This window comes from Lucilia sericata, unplaced genomic scaffold (assembly GCF_015586225.1).
Source record: "Lucilia sericata isolate MDLA Ls3-8-SP2 unplaced genomic scaffold, ASM1558622v1 Contig000089F_arrow, whole genome shotgun sequence".
Lineage (NCBI taxonomy): Eukaryota > Metazoa > Arthropoda > Insecta > Diptera > Calliphoridae > Lucilia > Lucilia sericata.
In genome coordinates, this window is record NW_023994122.1 from 79,562 (window position 1) to 100,627 (window position 21,066).

General features: G+C 29.4%; 1 protein-coding gene across 4 annotated transcripts in view; it reads left to right on the forward strand.

Moving 5' to 3' along the window:
• Positions 1 to 3,872: 3,872 nt before the first annotated feature.
• The window catches only part of LOC119599815, a 49,669-nt gene continuing 32,475 nt past the window's right edge, over positions 3,873 to 21,066 (forward strand). Inside the window, exons 1-2 of one of the 4 annotated variants that reach the window (XM_037949711.1) lie at positions 3,873 to 3,919; positions 7,369 to 7,860. In XM_037949711.1, the coding sequence (XP_037805639.1) occupies positions 7,755 to 7,860 (106 nt within the window). In that variant the 5' untranslated portion in view covers positions 3,873 to 3,919; positions 7,369 to 7,754. Of the gene's footprint in view, positions 4,299 to 4,490; positions 4,620 to 7,368; positions 7,861 to 21,066 lie in introns of those variants that run through there. The other 3 variants (XM_037949709.1, XM_037949712.1, XM_037949710.1) reach the window with 3 other exon arrangements.

The window sequence follows — 21,066 nt, forward strand, 5'->3', positions numbered from 1 at the left end:
ACCGTTTTTGTTTTCATATGTTTGTTTAGCTTTGTTTGTAGCTTTGTACTTAAACAGATAAATGTGAAAATTTCTCAGAAAAAAAAAACATATTAACCATATTTTGTCTTAAGCTTTTATGTTTTGAAGGTCAGATTTTTATCTTTAAGTCTTTAGTCTATCTTATTATATCCTACACTACTATAGTGGGGAGAATATTATGAGTTATGTTGGTAACAGCCAAAAGTGTATATATACCAATCGGCTCAGAGCCACTGTTTGAGTCGATTTTGCTCTGTCCGTCCGTCTGTGTGTCCACACAATGGTTGTGTGCAATATACAGAAAGTAATTTATGGTTGTAAATCTGTTCAAGACCAAGTGTGGTTCAATCTGGAAGTTATAAGCACTTTAATGTGAATCAAATACCTAAATTTTGATATAAAACTCTTTAATTGCGAAAAACCCATATAAAAATTCAAAAAATATTTTTTTTATTAAATAATACGATACATACCGTGCTAGAAATATTCTAAATCGGAGCACTTATGCTACATAATCATGCACCTAAGGTCAAAATCTATTGAAAATGGTGTAAGGTTACATATGGTCGGCCATGCCCGAATACACTTTCTTACTTATTCATTTATGGTTTTTACACTATGTATATGTATCCGCAGAGAAGAAATAATAATGTTAATAAATAACACAAATAAATTGACACAAGTGTTATAGTTAAAGATTTATACATGACCGAAATGGAATTGAGCAAACAGTACAACCAGATTATAAGGATATATGTATGAATTATAGGTATAAATATTGTATTTACTTTAGTTGTTGCTTGTTGTTTGGTTGTGTCTCATAATTTTATAGCCATTGATAAGGAATATGCTTTGGAATCAGAAATTTTTCCCCCCTGACAATTCAAATAAACCTTATCTGATGTAGTTTTGTTATAAAATAAACTAAAAAAGGATAACCAAGTAAAGGCCATCAAGTGTTAGTTAGTGTCATTTACAACTGAATTTATAGGCAAAAATAACATAACAGAATTTTAGTTTAGTAATTAAAACCTTTGCGTCAAGTTCACAACTCAGAACGCAAGGTTGTATTGGTAAGGTTGCAATGACATTTTTTGACAACAAACATTTTACTTTTGCTGTTGTTTCTATGTAATTTAGAATGTTTTTAACAGTATTTAATTGAGTTTTTGTAAAACATTATATAATGTTGCAAAAGTAAGACTAATATGCACTTACATATCGCTCATTTACTTCAAGACTGGCATAACTCAAAAAACATTGATTCGTGAAAATGTTTTTAAAAACTCAAAAAATCGATTTGCATGAAATATGCATCAAGGTAAGTACTATTGGATAGTAGGCCAGACACAAATTTGCTGCTCTATCGGTCAAGAACTGCCGGGCTTAGAGGGGGCAAAGTTGAACATTTTTTCATACAGGGTTTTATTCAAATGAGTGTAACTTTTTACCTATTGGTCATACTGCTTAACTCAAAATCTATCCCACTCGAATCCCACTAAGTAACCAAGGAAATTGTATAAACTTTCTTTTGATGAAAAAAGGAGTTTTTGAAAAAAAAAAATTATTTTTTTTGGAAGTAACGAAGAAATAGCTATCTGAACTTCTTTGGACAATTTTTGGTAGGATCAATAGGGGAATAGTTACCCTGTATGACCAAAATGACTAACATTGACCCCCCTAAGTCCGGCAGTTCCTGACCGATAGAGCAATCTGAACTCCTTTGGTAAAAAGTTGTACTCATTTGAATAAAACCCTGTATGATCAAAAAGTCTAATTTGACCCCTCTAATTCCGGCAGTTCTTGGAAAGTTGTGTGCCTGGCCTAATATCCAGTAGTACTAACCGTGGTGCAAATTTCATCCAAATCGGAAGACATCGATTTTAAAATTATGTAATTAAGTTTTTACATTTATATCAAAATATCACTCTCAGACCGACAACAATATAGTATGTTAACAAATATGTTAAACTATGTGAGATACTTAAGAATTGAGCATATTTTATCTCGGTTCAAAAATTCGAATTTTGAGTTATAACAGTGTTGTATAAATGTACGCTATAGAGTTATCATATACATTAAGTGATATGATTTTCAATTTACACTTGAACTTATTCTTAAAATACAAAACAAGGCAAATGAAATAAAAAACAAAAAATAATTTTAACTGAACCAACTCCTATTGTTTAACGACAATAAAAACATTACTTGAATTGTTTCTAACAATGACCAAAATGATTTAAATCAAGGCGTGGTGTTGATAGCACAGCATGTCTACTTTTTTATGGTTTAACAATACTGTGTTTAAGCTTTAGGTGTTTTATTATACGCTACACCACTTTAATGTGGAGGGTATATTGAATTTGTGCTGATGTTTGTAACGCATAGAATAAATGGTCCTATACCCACCTTTAAGTAGTCATGTCCGTCCGTCCGTCCATCCGTCTGTCTGTCTGTCTGTCTGTCTATCTGTCTGTAATCAAACTGCAGGTTGCAATTTTGAAGATTATTGGATGAATTTTGGTACACGCATTACTTTTGATCCAACACTTAATAGGGTTGATTTTGGTTTACATCGGTACATTATTTCACCTAGTCCTCATATAACCGGATCGGTTCATATATAGCCCCCATATATAGCCTCTAAATATTCATTTCTTCATCAAAAATATATCGAAATTAAGGAAAAAGTGCTTTATTATTAAAAATAATACACATTTTAGATATACTCATAGCAGGTGTAGGGTATCATATGGTAGGAAACGCCAGACTATACTTTTTTACATGTTTTTAATATATAAAGTAAAAAAAGAAAAGTTTCTGAAGGCAAAATATTTCCAAAAACTGCTTAAAATGCTATTATTTTAGATATTTTTTTTTATGGACATGCTGAACATAAATCTGTCCAATTAATTAAATTGATTTTTGAGATATTGATTATTATGATACTGATTAGTTTAATTGTATTGTCTGGTTTAACCATATAACGTTAATTTTGGACCAAGAATATCATATTCTGGTGCCTTTTTTAGTTCGGTTTCTATTACTCCATTAAGTCGCATAAAATACTTGTCTGACCACTTACTTTTCAATGACTACTATTATCTGCATTATTTTTAAGTACTTTTATAATTACTTACATATAATCAGATACGTAAGTACTTTATTTTGAGTTTTTCTGTTTTATTTGCACATATTTATGCTTAAAGCAGTAGTTTTGCTTTACGCATTTATTTATGCGTAAAGCAAAACTATTTTTTAACTCTATATTTGTAAGTAATTATTTAAGTAGTTATTTGTAAGCGAGCGTATACCCTAAAAGTGTATACACATAACTTGGAAAATACTTAAAATCCTACATAATATTTAACTTAATTTTAAAGTTTTTAAAATAGTGCAAATGAAATAGTTTACTTCCAAACGGAGTATATATGTATGTATGTAGCTCAATGTCAAATATGGTATAAATTCTGAATTGTACAACAAAATTATTGAGCTTTACTGAAAAAGTACTTTGTTAGCACAATGTCTTATTTTAATTCTTAACACGGGGCTGTCTGATATATTAGTTGCCACAAACTAATTCTGGCATTTAATGGTATTATTATTTTACCACAAAAGGCTTACTAAAGGAAATTATAAAATTTAATGTAGTATCAGCGATTTAAGTTTGTATGGTAAAAATTGCATGAAAAAATATACATTCTAACCTACAAATTCTCTTAAGCAAATAAACTCTCTTAAAAAAGAGTATTTCTTGTCGTTATCCTTTGTTACGTTATAACGTAAACTAAGCATGAGTACAAGTGAAAACATACTAAACAGGACACACAACAAATCAGTTAGCACAACTTTGTTGAAGAGTCAAGTCCAACGAGCGGTTCTTAAAACATTTTCGGTATATTTTTTTGTTATTGTAAACAACAAAATAAAAGTCCTTTTTGTTTTAATAGGGTATTGTGTAAAAAAAAGAAAAGACAGCAACAATTTTTTATACTTTTGCAACAACCGGCGGTAAAGGCATGACACATTGTTGTTATTTACAAAGATAATTTTTTGGATTACAATCAAAATATTTTGACAGTTTCAATAAAACAATAAAAAAGCATGTAATAACAAAACAGAAAATATAAAAGTATATGGTTTAAAATTAAAACAATAAACTAATATAAAATTTTATAAATACTTATATACTTACATATGTAAATGTGTAAAAATAAAATTATGTTTGAATAAATATATGTGTTGTAGTGTCTACTTTAAAAATTTTATTAAATGTATGTGTAATTTTTATTCATTACATCAAAGAAATTAATATATAAATTTTTTTGTATATTAGTCAGTTGAATGATTTTTTTGTGTTATAGAATTTATAGAAAATAAAGCAAGTGTAATTAAATCAAAATTATTTATAACTATAACAACTGTTTTAAGTACGTTCATCTGGCGTCTATAAAATTCAAAAAGTTTTTAAAGTGAAAGCTAAAAGAAATATTTAGAAATAAGTAGAAAAATAAATATTAAATTCTATCATGTTTAAGTGACTTATAATCTACCTTTTCTTTGCAACGTCAACTAAGGATTGGAAAAATGACAATGTGAGATATATTTTTTCCTTTTGAACATTATCAATTATTATAGAAGGTCTATGGTTGATTGCGTGATAAATTGTGATAGAACAAATTCTAGACCACTTAAAATATTAATATTTTATATAGTTTTGAACAAATTATTTTAATTAAAAATAGAAATGTATATCGAGGGTTTATATTCAATAGTCGCTATCTTTTATTTTCATGAAAATGAGATTTTGTTGGCAACATATTCAGCAAACAATGCCGCATTCGTGATATTTTGGTAATTACCATGTCCCCAGGAAAAACTTACATTGAAAAGTAATGAGTTAAAAAACTAATAAAACCTATTTTCACTACTTCTTCATTAGCATTTTAAGTCATTATTTTAACACGGTGATATCATTGGAGGCAAGTACTTCTACGCTCGCTTGCAAATAGTTAGTTAAAGAAGTACTTGCAATTTCTCTTACAAAACAGTTGTTGAGTAAGTTGTTTTGTTTTTTAATAATAAAAAGAGCCAGCTAGAATACGAACCAGGTACTTCGGTTTGTTAGTCAAATGTTCTACACACTGCACCATTGCTTAGCTAAGTGGTAAGTGGTTATGGAAGTACATAGAGAATATTGAATATAGTCCCTCCATATGTTGGTTATAAATAGACATAAAATGGATTACGAGTACAGAATATTATATTAGATTATATTTATATTTATGCCACTACCGATTTGTTAAATTTAGAATGAAAATCAGGTTATATTTGATTGGTTTTATATGTTACAAATCGATTTTAATTACAATTGTAAAATAATAAGCTTTTCTGAAATATTTTTCTTGACGCTTTATAATATCCATGCCCAAGGATGTTATAGCACCAGAACACAGAGGGAAAAATAAATACACACGCCTGGTACTAAATTGACACCAAAGTGTTTATAATTTTTCAATAACATCCGTTGTCAAAGTATATACATACGTACGACAACACTATGTAATGTTGACAACGCAACGCTGCCAACATTGCAACAACTCGTTGTCGAAATTTAAATTTTATACACATCCCTTATCTAAATGTTAACAAACGTGGTAAGCTCACTATTGACATCGGATTTGTTTGTCAATAGTGAGCTTACCACGTTTTTTAACATTTAGACAACGGATGTGTAGACAATTTAGATTTCGACAACAAATTGACAGTTGTCAACATTGCATAGTGTTGTCGTACGTATGTATAAACTTTGACAACGGATGTTATTGAAACATTATAAACAGTTTGGTGTCAATTTGGTACCAGAAGAAAAAAATCTTATAAAAAATTTTAGATTTTGTTCATATACAAATAACTTTTTTTCCTATTTATCAAATAAATTTGAAATATTTTGAAAGAGCGATTCAATTAAATAATACGCTCTCACGAACACAATAATAAAGTTGTCTTCCATACGACAAAGTATTTACGATACTAGAGGCTCTGTCACTTAGGCAATTAGCAATTTATAATGATATTCAACAAAAGTAGAGCTTTTATTTGGAACACATATGCCTCCACTATAACTCTAAAATATGTACTTAGAATGGCACTTAAAAATTGTCAAAATATGTGCTAAGAACCGTTACAAAAGCAAATTCCAAAAAAATATTGTGGAAAATCGTGCAAATCCTTAAAGGAACAAATAGAAGTTTTTAAAGTAATTTCTTTAATCTTATTGTTTTTGTTTTAATGTTATAAACAAACTAAATCGGTTCATTTGAACCCAAAATTGTTTTAATGGAAAGTGATTTTTTAATAAAAAATTATATTTTATCAGAAAATTTTTATAAAACTACTTTGTCCTACAATTAAGAAGATCAATATTTTATATCTATTTTTTCTTCCCAAAACAATAAAATAAATTATCTAAATCGAGGTTAACATTCACACACAATAAATTAATATGCTGTTTTAAAAACAAATCGCATAAAACGGGTATTTTGTAAATCGAGGGGTAGGTGTATTGATGAAATTTATCCCTGGTTACTTTAAGCACTTAAAACTTATACAGTAAATTTAGATGACACTTGTCCCCACTTAACGTTGAAATCGCATGAGGCTGTAGAAATGAAGTCAGCCATCTCCGTTTTTATATTTTTCGAATTAGATAAGATTTATACTTTCGTGTTCCTATTTATTTAGTACATACATATGTATAATGTAATTAGGAGAAGATGAAGTTTGATGGCAAATTCAATCCAATATTCATAGGAAAGGTCATGATTAAAATGGAGATTGCTGCGTTTGATTCAACAGTCCTCATATAGTACAACAAATAGCTAAGCAGTTATATCAGAACTCAATGTTTCAGTATTGAAAATGTTTCAAATAAACTTCTAAATAAAACTGAAACATATCAGGCGAATAGTATTTCATACAAAATTCTTAATCATTAAAGTATACTTTACTATACTATAGTACATTTCGAGTACAAATATTCCATTAAGGTAAAAGTTCTAGATAGACAATACTATAACTGCTCTATAGTTATGCATAATGTTCGGCTGATTAAACAAACTCTGAGAATTAACAGAAAATGATATTTTTTTATATTTTATTTAACATAAATTTTAAGCTTATTATGATATTTTTATATAAAAGATGCAATTAAAAAAAACAACCAAAGATTAAAGTAAACATTTTGTTTCATGTTTTTTTAATCAACTGAGATTACATAAAAATCTGTAAAAACTAGAATTAATTTAAAATAATGCGAATTTTGTATAAATCTTCTTTTCGTAGATTATATCAAATAAGACTTTAAACTGCAGACAAAAAAAAAAATTAAAAATATTAAAGCTGTCACTAGTGACATAATTTAATTAAATTTAATTTAATATAAATTGAAGTGAAATATTTAAATAACAAAACAAATAAAATAGAACAGACTACAACATATACCCACAGAATGACATGTCCTATCCACGGAAGTTTTCTATTTACTTAAGACGAAAATAGAGAAATAACAACAAAAATATCTTAAAAATTAATTTTATTCTTATACAAAAAAAAAAAAAAGAAAAATAAACCACCATCAACAACAACAAACAACAAATCATATCAACTATATTTAAATACACACATAAAAACAACTGTAAAAAACTGTAGTAAGGAAAAATCCTGGAAAAATGTTTTGGATTTTACGACGCACTGGAGCAGCAAATTTTTTCAATTCATTGAACAACAATTGCAGTACATCCAAAGGCCATGGCTCTAATACACAAACAACACAGGGTAAGTATATTTATATATTTTTATCTATAAATGTATGGATATAGTATGTACATTGTGTCCGGCATTGTCCGGCATTTATTCGCATTTTCCGCCTTTTATTATGAATTTTGAAAACAGTAATTTATTTATAAAACAATGTTGCCCATTGATTTTAAAATACCGTTTACAACATCGAAAATTTGGTCACATAACTGCAAAGTTATCTAAATTATGGATTCTTTTTAAATTGTAAGACAATCTTGATATAACCATCTATTAATCTGACAAGATTATATGTATCTTTGTAAAATGATAAGGATATGTACATATGTCGGGTATATCTGTCAATCTATTATGAGCTTTTATAAGTCCTTCTGCCTGTCCGTCCGTCCGTCCGTCTACTCTTGGAAGCACAATGGCGCTGAAAGGGGTAGATCCAGAGGTAAGAAACTTTATATATTAATTTTTATACACTATACCACATAGAATTAATGGTCCTATACCAACATTTAAGTGTACCAATCGGAATTTTTTTCTGATTCGATTAAGTCGGCCGTCCGTCCGTCCGACTGTCCGTCCGTGTAATCAAACTACAGGTCGCAATTTTGAAGATAATTCGATGAAATACACGTACTATTTTTGACCCAAAGACGAACCATATTTTGGTTGATATCAGTCTATTATTTCACCTAAATTATATTAATCTTAATTAGGATTAGGAGCTCATAATTATACCCAATATACTAATATCTATACAAAAACAGGCATAGCTACGTTTTATACAAACATAAATGTTACTGCAAAATTTCGCAATTACTGAAACCTATTTGGCGCTAGCCCGACTACAAATTCCCCCTCTGAAAATGCTTGAACGTATTTAATTCCTTTACATGGGTATTTCAATGAAATTCGGCATAATTAACTTTTGACAACAAAAATCCCTCCACCAAAATTTGTTAGGATCGGATCATATTTGACCCTAGCCACCATATATAGCCTCTATCAGAAAATCAGTTTTCATCTTAAATAGATCAAAACAAGTAAGAACTTTTAGTCGGGCATGGTAGACCATGTGATACCCTACACCAGTGATTATGTTAAAAGTGTTGATTATTGTATTTAATAATAAAGTATTAAATTTCATGTTTACCTTAATTCAGAAATATTTTAACAATTTGTTAACAAAAAAGGAAGTTTCTAAATGAGGGCCTATCCTTATAACTTTTTGTAGAGGGATTTACGTCTACATTAGTAATTTATGGAGAATATCATCATGATATTAGTGTTTATAAGTGAATTTTGACCGTCTGAAGGGGACTTTGTATGGGGGATAGGGTCAAGTGAGGCCCTATAACGAAAATCAGCAGTGTCATTAAGATACTAATAACTAATTTTTGATGTGATACAAAAATATTAAACATATTTATGAGCTCAAAAGCCCTATTAGGGGGGCACGATTTTAACCACTTTCAATATTTCAAATCGACTCAGAAAGTGATTCTGAGCCGATTGCTATACTTTAATATTTGACCAATATTTTTGGCTGTTACAAATATCAGCACAAATGTATAGTACTCACTATAGTGGTGTGGGGTATTATTAAGGCAAAATTCAACATAAAAGCTTTATTATTAAAAATAATACACATTTTAGATATACTAATAACTGGTATAGGGTATCATATGGTCGACCACGCCCGGCTATACTTTTTTACTTGTTTGTTGATAGAATTGCTTTCTCGGAATACTATTTGATTATACAGCAATCGTTATAATATACTACATGGGTATGTTCTATGTACCTAAAAAATGACGAAAATCGGGACAAAGTTGACCTAATGTTCTCTTAAGCAAAGTATTATAAAAAAAAGTTCAAAGCTTTAGAACACCATGTCATGGCTAGATCGTCTAAGAATTTAATAAGGACTGATAATATACATATGTATATATACTTGTGTGAGTCTACGACGATATTTCAGTGTGTTACAAACGGAATGACAAAACCAATAACAATTATATGTATAAAGAAGAATGCGTTTGCAAGTGTGTGCTCAAAATGTACGCTAATCCAGCTATTCGGGGTGGTTGTCTTGAATTGATGATTTTATTTAATACACACATATACAAAGGTCATAATCGACTTTTGTGTGTGAAATGACAATTGACTTCCTCCATGTGTTATAAGGAGTAAATTCATTTGAAGTACCGCAAGAAAATCCAGGGACTATATTCAATACGTGCTATCTGTGATTTTCATGAAAATAACATTTTGTTGATACAAATTTCGAAGGCAAACAGATATTTTTGGCAATATTTTTGCACTTTGAAATTTCTCTTTCGTAACACCCTCTAACAATTTGAAAAAAAGCTTTCACACATAAAAAAAGTTGCTATGCAAGTGAAACTAGATTACATTTATAGCAATTCTGCGTACTCCGATTTTTATAATCAGTCCTTATAAAAGGACTAAAAGGAATTTTAAAGGACTTTCAATTTCAAACGAATATTTTAAATATTTATATGTGTTGTATGATTGGTATCAAACGAAAGCTGGGAATCTGTACATTTTATCTATATTATTCGTTTGACTCACTTGGACAAAAAATCGAAAAAGAAATTAAATTTAAACAAGTAAGAGTGTTATATTCGGCTATGCCGAATCTTATATACCCACCATCAAACCTCGTTCGACTAGAATGAAACTTACTTACGTCGAATTTCATCTATATACTCGTATATTTAGTTATAAGCATTAAAGTAATTTTCTGAAGGGGACCTTATATAGGGGGATAGGGTCAATTATGGGTCGATCCTCATAAAATTTGGTAGACAGAATTTGGTTCGTATTAAATTTATTTGTGTCGAATTTCATCGCTACACTCGTATTTTTAAACCATTAATAAGCGTTGCAGTCATTTTCTGAAGGGGACCTTATATGGGGGGTGGGGTCAATCATGGGCCGATCCTCATAAAATTTTTTAGATAGATCAAATTTCATCTATATACTAGTATTTTTAAGCCAGTAATGAGCGTTAAAGTCATTTTCTGAAGGTGACCTTATATGGGGGGTAGGGTCAATTATGAACCGATCCTGATAAAATGCATAGTGATTTTGGATCATAAGAAACTTACTTATATCGAATTTCATCGCTATATTCGTATTTTTAAACAAGTTATGGTTGTTAAAGCTGCTTTTCGAGGGGTCACTTGTATGGGGGCTATCCGAAAACGTGGACCGATATTACCCATTTCCAATACCAAACAAACCTTACCTATACTAAATATTTATGTGAAATTTCAACCCTCTAGCTCTTTCCATTCGGACTCTATCGTGCTTTCAACAGACAGACGGACAGACATGGCTAGATCGTCTTAGAATTTAATGAGGACCCAGAATATATATACTTTTGTGGGTCTATGACCAATATTTCGATGTGTTACAAACGGAATGACAAAATCAATATACCCCCATCTTTTTTGATGGTGGGTATAAAAAGCTCTGATTTTTGAAACAAAAATGTTTAACACCTTTTTTGTGAACAATTTTCTTAAGGCTCCATTTCTTTTTTAATCCTGATGAATTGAAATAAATAATATTATTTTGAACCTTAGGTTCTCAGGTTCATTAGATATTAATAATAATTCCATCTTTTGAAATCGTATGTCCTTTAAACTTTAAAGTCCTTTTACAGGGGCTTAAGAGCTGATTATGAAAAACTGAGTACACAGAGTTAATACTAATGGTCCACAGTTTCTTATACATGTAGATTTTTTCATGTGTGAAAATGACTGTTGCACGGTGTAATAAAAAGAAAATATTTAAAAAAAGAATGGTTTAATTTTTTTAATTTGAATAATCAAAATAAAAGGTTTACATTCCTATGAAAAATAAACTCTATTTGTAATAAATTTTTAAATAATTCTGCTAAAACTGCAAAATTTTAAAATTCCAATTATTTAAGCGTTTAAGATATGGTCGGAGAAAAATATTACAGAAGAAAAATTAATAATTCATCATGAACTAGCTTAATAAAAAGTTTTTTGCTCTCCTAAAAATTTACGTTATTTAAGATAGAGACTATTGAGTATAGTCCCTCGATATATTAAATTCTTTCAATCAAGTAGTTAGGCAGTAAGAAAAATGTCTGTCCTTATAGAACTGCTGTTAAATGAAAGCAACACAATTAAGTATGTATGTGCGCCTACGAGAGTTTGTAAGCCATCTTGTAGTTAAACTAGAAAATATTTAGTTAAGATAAAGATATTTTAAATATGGTAATTTCTTTATGCCATAAAACTGAAATCACTTAAAATGTTTTCTCTGGTTGTCTCTCGTTGCCATTTATGGTGGCGACGCAACATTCAAAATTTTTTTGATTTTCTTTTCTTCGTTATTCTTTTTGCATAGCTTTTATTTTTTATTGCTAAAAGTAGGAAATCCTTTGTGGTTAGTTATGGGAACAGCATCAAGCGGAAAAATACGTAATTTTATAGATAAATGTTTTTCATAGTTTAGTTTTTATCAGAGGCATGTATAAAAATATCTTAAAATGTGGGTTGTAAATAGTTAATGTTTACTTTTAAATTGAATATTTAATGGAATTCGGTTGTTAAATATCCACATGAGTAGTATAAGATAGTTGTTAATGTAGTATGTATTTGCAAACATTTATATATAAGTAATAAGTTACACTAAATTAAAACTATTTTCTCAACTATGATAAATTACGTGAAAATATGCAGATTTTCTCCGCCGTTTGGGAGATCTTATTATTATTATACCCTACACCACTATAGTGCGTTTTTACAGATGTTTGTAACACCCAAAAATATTGGTCCTACACCCACCTTAAGGTATACCAATCGGCTCAAATTCACTTTCTGAGCCGATTAAGCTATGTGCCTCTGTCCGACTGTCTGTCCGTCCGTCCGTTTGTCCGTCAAGGAAATATACTACCATAATCAATTTTAAGACTACAATAAAATTTAGTAATATTTTCCACACCAATACTGAAAATAATTGGAATGTACGAATATAACCACAAACTACATACACCTCCCACATATTCTTTTTTAAGACTTTAGCTTAACAAAAGAAAAATTTAATTTTCCTTTTTTGTCCATCATTAAACAAAATCAAAAAAGAAATCATTTTTCGTATACGAACTCATCTAGTTTGTTAAATATCCTTACCAAACACATCACATAATATATTGCAATTACTAACTAATCCCTCAAAAACATTTTACTGACATTTCAGCATATTTATTATTATATTCTTTCATTTATCTATGTATTATATATTTTTTTAGATTTTTGTTGTTATTGTATAAGTAGAATATTTATTTTTGCTACGCCTGCATATTTTGTAAAAGGTATAAGGTTGCTTTCTTTTTCCGACACTCCTCTTTTCATGCCTTTGAGACAGAGAGACAGACATGTAAGTACATAAAACCAATATGAAAATAACAAGTGTAAAGTAAAATTGTATTTTGATAGAATATATTCTGGTATCTTTTGGATTAAATACCAAAAATATATTTAAGCACGTATTTTCTTATAGAAATGTATTTTTATTTGTCATCATTTAGTTTATTCCACCTCATGTGCTGTTATTATTACACTTTTACATAATCAAAATTTTTGGATAAAAAATATATATATTATTTTATAGATTGTGAGAACGATGTTGATGAGGATGTTTAAACAAATTTAAATAAGATTAAAAAGCTATTGATAACAATGTTAAATGAGTTTGAAGTAAATAGAAATCTTTTGAAAAGTCTCCATTTTCGATGAGTTTTTATACCCACCATTAAAAAAGATGGGGGGTATATTGTTTTTGTCAATCCGTTTGTAATACATCGAAATATTGGTCATATTGGTTCTTATGAAATTCTAAGATGATCTGGCCATGTCCGTCCGTCTGTCTATTGAAATCACGATAGGGACCACATGGGAGAAGCTAGACAGCTGAAATTTTGCATAAATATTCTCTATTAATAAAGTTTGTTTGGTATTGAAAATGGGCAATATCGGTCTACGTTTTGAACCCCCGAAATACAGCTTTAACGTTCATAACTGTTTGAAAAGTACGAGTATAGCGATGAAATTCGACATAAATAAGTTTTATAAGATCCAAAATTTCTGCATCAAATTTTATGAGGATCGGTCCATAATTGACCCTACCCCCCATATAAGATCGCCTTCAAATAATTACTGTAACGTTCATAAAATATACGTAAACTGATGTAATGACACACATAAGTTTTATGCGAACCAGAATTTTCGTACTATTTGTTTTTGAGGATCGGCCCATAAATGACCCTACCCTCATATAAAGTCGCCTTCAGAAAATTACTTGAACGCTCATTACTGGCTTATAAATAATGAGTAATGTGATGAAATTCGACACTCATAAGTTATATACAAGCCAAAATCTCTCTACCAAATTTAGTGAGAATCGGTCCATAATTGACCCTATCGCCCATACAAGGTCCCCTTTCGAAAATGACTTTAGAGCCCACTACTGGCTAAAAAATACGTTTATAAAATTTGACACTAGTAAGTTCCTCGCGAGCCAAAATTTCTCTACCAAAGTTTATATAGATCGGTCCATAATTGACCATATGAGGTCCCCTTCAGAAAATTATTTTAACGCTCATTACTTCCTTAAAAATACGAGGTCCCCTTCTGGAAGTTACTTAAACGATCAATGCTGGCTTAAAAATACAACAGTTATGAAATTTGACATAAGAAACATTTATACGAACGTCAATCTTGCTACCCCTCTTATAAGCCCCTTCAAAAAACTACTTTAATGCATAAAAATGCGAATACAGCGATGATGTTCAATGTAAACAAGTTTTATATGAACCAAAATTGATCTACAAAAAGTAATAAGGATCGGTGAATAATAAGGTACTTTTCTGAAAATTTGATGAGGAGGATTCAGAACATTACGAGTATAGCAATAAAAATTGACATAAATAAGTTTATACTTAGGAATATAATTCCTCATTCCGAATTTAATAAGGATTGATCTAGTCCATATTAAAGGTTCCCTTTCTTATTTACAAATACGTGTATAGCGATGAAATTTGACATAAACAAATCAAAATATAAGTACAAAATTTTATGAATATCGGTTCATAATTGACTCATATAAGGTCCTCTTCAGAAAATTACTCATACGCTCACGGTTTAGATATTTAACAAAAATATTTCTTTTTTAAAAATTAATATTTTGTTAGTTCAAAAGAGCTCGGTCCATAATTGACTTAAACCATATTCGAAATATGGCCCTAATATTTATAGGGAAGCATTCCTTTTAAGGCATACGGTTTGATGGTGGGTATATAAGATTCGGCACAGTCTTGTTTATAAATGACATTTCCACTAGTTTTCTATTAAAATTTCTCCATGTTTTTTAGACGAAACTCATTCGTTTGCAATTGGTAGTTCAAAATAAATTACATACCAATGAGGAAATTCGCACTTGCCATTTCATGAGTTGATATGGATAATTATGTACTAAAAACAAATTTCGCTCTAAGCTGATTGAAGCAAAAATCATGCAACAAAAAAAATGTATTTCCAAAACAAGCCCTATGGTTATTGTTAACTGCATACATATTAAATCTTCTGTATATCTAGTTACGAGAAATTACCAAATATATGGTAAATTATGCTGTGTCAATTGTAATTCTTAATTCTAACAACAACTTTTATTCTCACTGTTGATTTTCAGTAGGCGTCATTGCAGAATAATCAAATCAAATTATTTTCAAATTACTGCCGTTATAATTGCTATTATGCTTATTATTACAGACAAGTTGAGAGAAAAAACAGTTGATGGCAGTTAAATTGCTATGTCGAATTAAAATTGCTGACCACGTATTATAGATTAATACAACATTGATTGAAATGAGCTGACAATGTGCTCATTAAAACAAAGGACCCTCTTTTGTTTCTTTTGTCATGTTATTATACAACATATGGCCTAAAAAGATTTAGCATATTTTTTGTGTGCGTATGAGAGGTATTGTTATATGTATGTGCATTACGGTGGCCCCAAAATGAAAGTTGCTAATGATCAAGACGAAAATGAAAATATAGTTCATTACGGTAGGTTAGGCGGTATCCGGTAGGTTAGCGGTTAGTGTTCTAGTCTGGTAGACCGGAGGTGGTGTGTTCGATTTCCACCTGAGGCCCTGGTTAGGGAGCAATAGGCCCTATAGAGGCCGAAGGAATACACCTATCCTTCGGATTTTATGTTTATACATCTTCCTTATACAAACTAACTAACTAGTTCATTCTAAGATACCACTTTTCAAATTTTTTGTCCATTTTATGGGATTATCAGTACCTTACTCTTTCTCCATACAAACGGAGCCACCCTAATGTACATAGTATAAAGAAGAGTTTTGAATTTATAAAAGAGAAGAATAAAAGGAAGGAAGGAAAAAATTTGAAAAACAAAACTTTTGTGAGTGTATGTATAATAATTGACAACAAAAGTTGATAAAGTTTGTAATCACCATATGTTGCGTATACTTAATGTCAATAACACTCATACGCTAATTAATAGGAGGCTTTAAAAATATGTATCTTTATATAATATGTATACATATTTGAAATATTTCAAATTCCTTGTGGTTTAATAGTAAAGAAGCATTATGGTTCAAATTTTAATTACAAATTAATGAAATGTATTCTTAAAAGTTGGTTTGTGCAGAAGCATATGTAAAAATTTTATAATTATTTAACATAAATTGAATTATAAATTGTTAGGTATATAATGATATTGTACTATTAGATTGTAAGAAAGCTTTAACTGATAATTCTCCCAGAGGTAAGGTTTACATCAAATGGGTACCAGGCCACTCTGGAGTGGTCGGCAACGAAAGTGCGAATGTAATAGCTTTAAAGGGAAGGGAGTTAACCTGACGAACGCAAAAGAGAAATCTCCTCAAAATGAGCAAGTCTGATGTTAGTATCCGAGTAGAACAAGAATATGTTTTTGAAATTTGAGAAACACCTTCAAAATCATGAGTTACGAATAAAAACCCGAGTTTCCTTACCTTTAAGCACTTATGAGTCAGTAACTTAGTTGAATCTGAACCGATTTTAAGTTTCTTCACGGATTTAAAAGCTGAGGCCTTTATAATGACATATATAACGTTTAAGTAACCTGGAAAGATATGTGTGAGTTTTACCAGCAAACATATTTTTTATTTTAGTTTTGCACCGTTGTCCAAGTTTGGAGATGTTTTTTGAAAGTATTTTATATAGGAACCGTGCCATTTATTAACTGATTAGAAACCCATGTTTATTCATGAGTAAAACGTAACTTTGTTTTTAAAAATCCGTTAGCAATTGACGACGTTATTGGTCTTTTTCTTAATACAAAATTGTTCAGAAACTGATTTCTAAAGGATGCTTTATATGGGGGATAGGGTTAAAGCCAAGTCACAACCAATGATTGACTATAATTTTTGCTTACAAAGTACTTTCAACTCATAAAAATTTACTCTACTTTAAAAACATAAATATGCAACTATGTATTTGAAATATTTGGGTTTTAAAAAGGGTTTTATCTTAAATGTTAAGCTAAAATAATTCATATTACATATGCAATATGTAAACAATTTCAAGAACTTTTGCTAAAAACATTTGTAAAAATATTTTTTAAATTGCATACTTTTCCAGCAGGTGTTCTAAAATCTAAAAAGAAAACTTCGAAAAAAAGATTTATGCAAATTTATATTCTGCAAGTTGTTTTATATCAAAAAAAATGTTTTAGATGTTTCTTTTTTGGAATGCTATTCTATTCTGTTTTATTTTTATTTATATATATTTTTTTGAAGGTAAAGTCAAAGAAATACATTACTGTAGTTTTGTATTTAAAGAAATGCACACATACATACATACATACTCTTTGGGACTTGTACTATAAAAATTTTTGCAATGCAAATTTATATGTTATGTTGGCAAAAAGTAAATGAAAATTTATATATGTCTCCAGTAGAGCAGGTACTAAAATTTTCTTTTTATATTTAGTTGCAAATTTATTCGACAATGGTTGTAGTTTTTGTGGATTTTAACGACCTTAAAAATATAGTTCGTCTTGTTTGCTTAACATGTAATCAAATGTACCCCTCAAGCCTGGTTGCTTGGGCTCTTAACCTTAAAACAATTTAATAATATTCTGCAGTGTTTTAATTGAGATAATACGACAATAAATTGTGGTAAAATCAAATAATACCGATCGACCTAACTTAACACCTTAAAAAGGACAACCATCCGATATGCACTTAAAACACAGAACACATGTTTTGATTCTTCACAAACAAATATATTATTCCAAAATTTTTTATAAAATTCTTTTCTCTTATCCTTTTCAACTTAAAGATATTTGTTTGTAGAAAAAAAATTTATTCCATTCAAATTGTTGTTTTTTTAAAGTTATTTTTATTTTAATTTGGCATTCGTAAGAAGCTCAAGGTTATAAGAAATGTTACACTTTTTTTAAGTTTTATTTTGGGATTTAACCAGGTATTTACATGTCTTGAGTGCAGGGTAGCAAGCAGTCTTAGTGCTTGTTCTTTATTAAGGCGGTGTAAAAATAATGTGCTTGAGAATATTTTGTGTACATGTCAATAGTGTTTGTGCTATGAAAACTTACATTTTATTTACTTTATTAAGTGAAAATTTTTGTAAGTTATTACTTTTTTAGTAAGGTCAACTGATGTAAAACTATTTTTAATTGTAATAAAAGTATATAGAACACACTTAAAGTCAATATTTTGAAAATATTGAATAGAATTTGCAGAAAAGGTCTTAAAAACAAGTAAGAAAGTATAGTCGGGCGTGACCGATCATATGATACCCTACACCAGTTATGCGTATTTATGCGTGATTTATTTCTCATAATAAAACATTTATCTTCAATATTACCATTTAAGAAATTTATGGATAAAAAACTAATTTTTTGAAAGAGGCTTTATATGGGGGCTAGGGGCAAATATGGACCAATCCCGATAAAATTTTGTGAATATATTTATATTTATATAATATTTATTTGTGCTGAATTTCATTTGTGTATAAGTTTGTCTTGAAAATATATATAGCTTCTGCACAAGGTACATGGACAGCCAGACGGACGGACGGACATAGCTTCATTGACTCAGAAAACGATTCTAAGCCGATTGGTATACTTTAAGGATGAATATTTTTGAATGTTACAAACATCGGCATAAACCCAATATATCCTTCTCACTAAAGTGGTGAGGGGTATAAATGTAATGTTATTTCCTTTGTCACCCATTTTAAAGAAAAATTATTTAACGTAAAGAAAATTTTTTGAAAAAAGTATTGTATGTTAACACTTTCGCTTTCTCAGCATATCATACTAGATCTTAAAACATTTTTACTTAATTTTTTTAATGACAGTTTTACCAACAAATTATGTTTACCTTTAAGTTTCTAATTACTACTTTTAAGAAATTTTTAAACCAACAGCATTTTTTTTAATAATTTAGTTAATTTATGACACAACAAACTTTTATAGTCAGCACTTAAATTTTAGTATAAAATAACATTAAAAGACTAATTAGGGCACACTTAAGTTTGGAAAATTTTCATTGAGTTATCAGTTTTTTTTAATATCTAACTTATTTTATTATAAAACATAATACAAACACAATTTGGTCTGTTCTTTTCTATCCTAGTTAGAAGTACCTTTTTATACCGAACACCACCATAGTGGGTAGGGTATTATGCGATTGTGCTGATGTTTCTAACACACAAAAATATTGATCCTACTTTCTCAGTCGATTAAGTCCTTCCGTCTGGCTGTCTGTCTGTCCATGTAAACCTTGTGCACACGGTACAGTACGCAATTTTCTAGATATTTTGATGTAATTTCAGCTCAAGGACTAAATCTATTAAAAATGATTGAAATCGATTCATTATTTCACCTAGCACCCATACAACCGAACCTTCAGATTTGGTCTTTTTAGTTCATAGCAACGAAATATATATTAGTATTTCTTCAGAAATCGGCACAATTAACTTTTATATTTCGAACTATCTCCTATATAAAGCCTCTTTAAGGAAATAAGTTTGTATTATGCGTTTGTGCTGATGTTTGTAACACCCAAAAATAATGATCCTACATCCACCTTAAAGTATACCAATCGGCTCAGAATAAGTTTCTGTGTGGATTTAGCTATATATGTCCGTCTATCCGTCCATCCGTCTATGTGTTCATACCTTGTGCGCACTCTACAGGTCGAAGCCAAGCCTCTTTTAGAAAATCTCTTTTTTATCAACAAATTGTAAAAATATTTCTGAATTAAGATAAAAATGAAATTAAATACTATATTATTAAAAAATAATTAAAATTTGTAACATAATTACTGGTGTAGGGTATCATATGATCGACCATGCCCGACTATACCTATCTTTATCTTTCCCTGCTAAGAATATTTACATAAATTTAAAATTTACCAAACTAAGAGGAAACCACTGTTACTAAAGATAAGCTTAAATATGTATATGTATGTAGATGGTTGTCTTTTTTTCTGTTTTTCTTAAGCTCTTTTTTTTATTGACGTATGTACGTGAAGCAGGGAAAATGAATATAAAATTCAATAAAAAACTCTATATTATGCAAGCAAAATAGTGTTCAATATATATAAGTAGATGATGCCAAGCATACACAATTCTACAATTTAATGTTAATCGGTAACGCATTTTGAATATAAAAAAAGTATTTTAATGGTATTGTCTCGTGTTAGTCAATGTCATCTAGTTTTAATATTTATTGATAATCTACATCAAAACGTGTTATTTAACAGGATTTATTGCTGTGAATGGAGACCTTGTAAAATGGGCCACAATATTGTTGCTTTTAAAATATAACAAGGCTAATCCAGTTACTTTTTAACAGGGAAATAAACATTAGATTTGTTATATAAAAACTCTACACCCGTGCTTAATATAAAAATGGTTGTAAATTCCGGTTTTGCAACGTAAAATTCTTTCGTAAAATGTACGAAAAATTCTAGTAAAATGTTAAATATATTTCTTTAATACTATGAAATAGCCCTGTAAGTGTTAGAACCACTGAAAATTCGAACTCTCAAATCTTTTAACATAAATTGCTGTTTTTCCATCTAACCTTTTTGTAAAAAACTTGAAATTTAAAATCTTCATTGCGATG